The sequence below is a fragment of the Sinocyclocheilus grahami genome, unplaced genomic scaffold (genome assembly GCF_001515645.1).
Source record: "Sinocyclocheilus grahami isolate Dianchi unplaced genomic scaffold, SAMN03320097.WGS_v1.1 scaffold206.1, whole genome shotgun sequence".
In the NCBI taxonomy this organism is placed as follows: Eukaryota; Metazoa; Chordata; class Actinopteri; order Cypriniformes; family Cyprinidae; genus Sinocyclocheilus; species Sinocyclocheilus grahami.
In genome coordinates, this window is record NW_015505385.1 from 175575 (window position 1) to 181574 (window position 6000).

At 37.1% G+C, this 6000-nt stretch overlaps 1 protein-coding gene across 1 annotated transcript in view; it reads left to right on the top strand.

Moving 5' to 3' along the window:
* Positions 1–6000, top strand: part of abcc3 (ATP-binding cassette, sub-family C (CFTR/MRP), member 3) — a 57617-nt gene that overhangs the window by 26466 nt on the left and 25151 nt on the right. The window contains exons 8-9 of the mRNA XM_016286128.1: positions 786–1031; positions 2338–2515. Of these exons, the coding sequence (XP_016141614.1) occupies positions 786–1031; positions 2338–2515 (424 nt within the window). The remainder of the gene's footprint in view (positions 1–785; positions 1032–2337; positions 2516–6000) is intronic.

Here is a 6000-nt window from a genome sequence, read left to right on the forward strand (position 1 = left end):
TGTAATGCTGAATTTCTATAATCAATGGCTAAAATTGAGGGGGAAATGCATTTAATAGAGACATCAGTAGCAGTATTGCTATTAATGATGCTTTAATTAATAATAGGCTACTTAGTAAAAAGATGCCATTAAACACATATTTATCATATACCTTCTTTGTTGTTCCTATATTAATTTGGAAATTCAATGTGAAGTGACAATATAACTATATTAATATGCAATTAATCGCGATTAATTACACAAAAATGTGTGATTCGTAAATTTTTTAATCGATTGACAGCACAGAATTCATCAAAACAACTTAATGTAATACTTAAAAAAAAAAAAATAGTGCCCTATTCGTTTTTTCTCTCTCTCAGAAATTCTGTGTTGTGTAATTTAATTTTTAAACGTTCACAGGGTCACGATGAGCTTCTGTTTTCATTATTGGTAGCTTGTGTAATATATTAATATAAGGGTAGGGTATTTTGCACAAGCGAACACAAGCAACGTTTTGAAACGGCGTGAAAAATAGTTATTTTTGGAGGTGTTTTTGGTGCCGCTAGAGCAGAATGACACGTGAGTCCAGGTTCAGCTTTGCTCTTGAGCACAGAAGTGTTTTGATTTCCCAAAACTAATGCACTTGCAGTACATTCATGCATATGACAGATGCTTCTATCTGAAGCTACCTACTCAGCTGTACATTTGTTCAAGTCATGCATTCACTGGGACTCGAACCCGTGACCTTGACGTGGCTGCTGAATGAGTCATTTCAGCTGATCAGCCGTTCTTGTTTTTCTGTGCAGTGAGCCGAGCGTGAAGGAGCAGGCCGCGTTTAGGAAGGCAGGCCCGGGCGCTGAACCCAACCATATGAGCGTCAATCCGGAGGAGGAAGAGGAGGAGGAGGAGGTCCTGCTGTCCAAGCGGAAGGAGGTGCGGCAGCCTTCGTTCCTGCGGGCCCTTCTCAGGGCCTTCGGGCCCTACTTCCTCATCGGCTCCGCTTTCAAACTGCTGCAGGATCTCATTACCTTCGTGAACCCTCAGCTGCTCAGGTGAAGCCACTGCGGCATCATTCCCAGCCAGAGAGGAACTATAGTCATAATTAGTTATGATTTTACGATAGGGAAGGTAGTGATATCGCACACATCACGATAAAGCTTCCAGTAAGTGACGTTTACTCGCTCTATTGCACTGGTTATTTACAGGAGATGTTCACAGGGTTGTGATGAGCTTCTGTTTTCATTCATGGTAGCTGCTGATGTTATGATTCATAATTAATATATTAAAGGGATTGATTTAGTCAGTCCGTATGAACAGCTGTAATTGTTTGTCTGATAATGAGCGACACAATAGCTGCTCTGTTCCTTTAACATTTACCTAGACCTGGGTTTTATTACACGCATGGATTTATTTTGTTTGCTTATAACAGGAAGAGCAAACACGAAGAATGCTGATTAGCTGGAAGGTGGTGTAAAAATGATCTTTTATATTGCTGTTTTCCATAGAAGCCTGCAGAATCGTTTGCATGTTGTTTTGCTTTCTTCACATATGCCTTTCACGCTCTCTGCCTGTGTTTTGCAATGCAAACAGAATGCAAATATGTTTCCTTTTTACTATTTTGAATCAGGCACTTCTAGTCAAAGGTTTGAAATAATTAAGCATTTATTGGATCAAAAATACAGTACAACACAGTGAAATATTGTTACAATTTAAAATAGCTGTTTTCTATGTGAACATCTGTTAAAATGTAATTTATTGCTATGATCAAATCTGAATTTTCAGCATCATTACTCCAGTCTTCAGTGTCACCAGTAAGATATAAAAAATTTTTTTTTCTGCATTAAACTGATTAAAAGTGACAGTAATGACATTTCTAATGTTACAAAAGATTTCTATTTCAAATAAATGCTATTTTGAACTTTCTGTTCATCTGTGAATCCTGAAAAATAAAATGTATCACAGTTTCCACAAAAAAAATGAAGCAGCACAACTGTTTTCAACATAGATAATAATCAGAAATGTTTCTTGAGCAGCAAATCAGAATATTAGAATGATTTCTGAAGATCATGTGACACTGAATACTGGAGTAATGATGCTGAAAATACAGCTTTGATCACAGGAATAAATTACAGTTTAACATATATTCACATAGAAAACAGTTATTTTCAATTGTAATAATATTTCACATTTTTGACTATATTTTCGGTCAAATAAATGCAGACTTGGTGAACAGACGAGACTTCTTTCAAAAAACCTTCCAATCCCAAACTTTGGCCTGCTAGTGTCTACAGTTGATAATACATGGAAACCACGATGCAGAGAGGTGTGTTTTTAACGTGATTCTCCTTTCATTGTCAGGTTGTTGATCGACTTCACCAAACAGACCAATGCCCCGCTGTGGTGGGGTTACTCGCTGGCGTTCCTGATGTTCGGCACTTCCCTCTTACAGACCCTCATCTTACATCAGCACTTTCAGTACTGCTTTGTCACAGGCATGAGGCTGCGCTCGGGAATCATCGGAGCCATTTACAGGAAGGTACACACTAGAAAGAATAAAGACTCACTCAGACCAGCACAAATCTATGTTCTGACAGGACCGGTTCATGCTGGTTAGTCTTTCCAGTGAGGCGACTGACCAAAAGTGGTGTGGGTTCAAGGGATTGTTGACTCAAAAATTTAAATTCTGCTGTCATTTACTCTCTCTTTCGTGGACCATTAAAGAAGATAATTGAATATTTTATATTAAATATAGATATCTTATATATAGATATATATTTTTTTGGATGTCAATGGACTCCTCATTCTTCAAAACACCTTCTTTTGTGTTACACAGAAGAAATAAATGCATAATACATACAAGTAATGCAATATTTAATGAGTAAATGATAACAACATTTTTGGCGAACCATATATTTTTAAGCACTTTATAGGAGTAAATAATTAGAACTATATAATTATTCAAAATGTTATAGTACATACAAATATTTCATACAGGGCTGGAACCTGTGGACATTTTTTTTCTGCCATGGGATAAAAGATCTCACAATTCAGATCTTGCAATTCAGAGATATTTATAAACACAGGATTGCATGACAAAAAGTCAGAATTTTGAGATAAAAAATTGCAGTTACTAGTTTTATTTTTAATTCTGAAACGAAAAAAATGGCCAGATACAAACTTGGAATTGCAAGAAAGAAAGTCAGAATCCTAAGATTAAAAAGTCGCAGTTAGCCTTTTTTATTGTTTATTCATTGGCGGAAATTATCTTCCAGATAGGAACCACATGAGTAAATGATGACAAAATGCAGGTTATACAGTAGGGTTTTAACAGTTCATTGATTATACTATAAACTGTACCTTTCCAAACTCAAATGAACTTTCCATGCTCTAGTATTACAGGTTTGACCATTTATTATTATAAATGTAGTTGGGTTCATACGGTCGAGAGAGAGCGTTGAGCCTCCAGGAGAACTCTAAACACTGATACTTGAGCTTATATCAACAGATACTTGCACTTGAATGTGTTATTTTTGTTATGACTATATTGCTGTGACTGTCAGAGTTACATTTACAATATAAGCATTAAACCTTCTGGCGCATGTTGTGAGATGAAGGCTGAATTACTTCACATTAAATACACATAACGCTGGAAAATATGCTTATTCTGTGTGACCGTACAGTTAGAAAGCATCGTTTGTTTTTTTATTTGCACTCACAGTTTAACAAGTATTTAAAAAATGCAATACAAAATTAGATGTGCAGAATAAATGAAACAATATATTAACTTCTGAAGCTGCATTTTAATGTTAATCCCAGCATGACATTGTGTTTAGGGTCACGATGACAGACGGTGATTTAAATTAACTCCAGCTTTTGTGTGATTTTGCCGTCTGGCCTCTGCTCTACTACTCTACTCCACATGAGTAAAAGAATAGAATAGAATAAAGATTTGTGTTGTGTGTGGTGTAGGTGTAGGTGTGACGGGTGTTCACACACGTGCACTTTTACCCAGATCTGCATAATAAGTTAAAGCTGCTGAACTCGTGGGTGTGAAATATTCCTGAAATTCTGCTTCATCACTGGATATTGCATTAGAAAAATCATTGAAATGCATCAACAGTTCAATGCAATAACTGCTTTGATATATACTGTGTTACTGAAGGGCTAGCATGTTCATGTAGCATGCATGTGTGAGATGTAGACGGCATTCCATATCACATCAAAGAAATCAAGTCCAAAACATAGTGCAAACTAGGGCTGCACGATATATCGAAAATATCGAAATATCGCGATATGCATATCGCAACGGCGTGCGATATTTGAATCATTTTAATAATAGGCTACTTAAATCAAAACGTTGCAAAAGGTCAACGTTTTAGTTCGACGCATATAGCAGAGAATTGTTTGTCGTTAAAATGAGTTAAGTGCAATAAGTTGCAGAAAACAACTCTTTGCCGTCTCGTCTTGCTGTCTGACTCTCACCTGAAGCGCATGCACAAGCCGCATCTCACACAGCGTCTCTTCGCGCGCACACACACAGAGAGAGACGCGTTTCAGACGGCGTGCGAACACAGAGTTGATTCGTCTTTCGCATCTCCTCCACCTCATGTTTGAACAGACACATACACACAGAATTATGTCAATAGTACCCGTCTCGATGATCATTCTCGTAAATGCAGCCGGTTATGTTTTAAATGAATGTAAACAGCTGAGAAAGAAATCAGACGTGTACAGAGAATTGCTTGATGTTAAAAAGAGTTATTAAGTGCAATAAGTTGCAGAAAACAACTCTTTGCCGTCTCGTCTTGCTGTCTGACTCTCACCTGAAGCGCACGCACAAGCCGCATCTCGCACAGCGTCTCTTCGCGCGCACACACACAGAGAGAGACGCGTTTCAGACGGCGTGCGAACACAGAGTTGATTCGTCTTTCGCATCTCCTCCACCTCATGTTTGAACAGACACATACACACAGAATTATGTCAATAGTACCCGTCTCGATGATCATTCTCGTAAATGCAGCCGGTTATGTTTTAAATGAATGTAAACAGCTGAGAAAGAAATCAGACGTGTATCATTATACTGGATCCGTGCAGTTGGATTTAAAGGTACAGCAGCCTATAAATACGTACTGCTGAATATGTCACTTCTGTATGGACCACTATCGTCAATTAGCATACAGTTTGGATTGGCGGTATGGTTCCGTTCTGGGCCTAGCATGGATGAGAGCAGGGAGAGCAGCGATAACCCCCCCAGGGTAAACAGAACAGAACCAACATAAATGTATTGCAGATATTGTTAAAGTTCAATAATGTTATGTGCACATTTTAGATTTAGTCTGATTCAAAGGAAAATCAGAAGGCTGAATCCTGACTGACAGAGGAGGAGTTGGGGATGGAGGAGGGTAATTAGCTATTGAGCAATGCGAAAACTGCTGATACTACTGAGGGAGCTTATATATGAATGCTTAGATAGGTGTCGTATTCCCATAGGTTGATGGGGATCATCTGAGAGTGACCTGCCAGAACTGACGCTACGCTAGATTAATGTTAATCAAACAACAAAACAGCTATAACAAAGATTAATCTAAATTTAATTCATACAGTGAACACTATGCAGTGTTTTTTTACACTTAATTATACATTTCTGTACCTGAATACTATTTATTTTATATATGCTTGTAAATTGTGTATTTGTTCTTTTTTCCTCTTTTTTCTTTCTTTTTTTTACTGACTGTTCACTTCCCTTTAATCATGTTTGAACTTTCTCAGACTACTGTGTTTGCTGTGGTATATGAAGAAGTACTTAAAGTGTGTGGAAAGCAAAGTTACAATGATATAAAATTAGTGTCATTCATTTTTTTGTCATTCACATTGATGTTAAAATTACATTTTCTGATTTGTGACATTACTTTTTATGTACTGCTAAAACACTGCTGGTCACTTTCAGAAGTTGTAGTGATTCTTTCTTTTCCAAAAAAGAATGTGAAACAAATTGGTTATATAATTTTAATTTTTAAATAT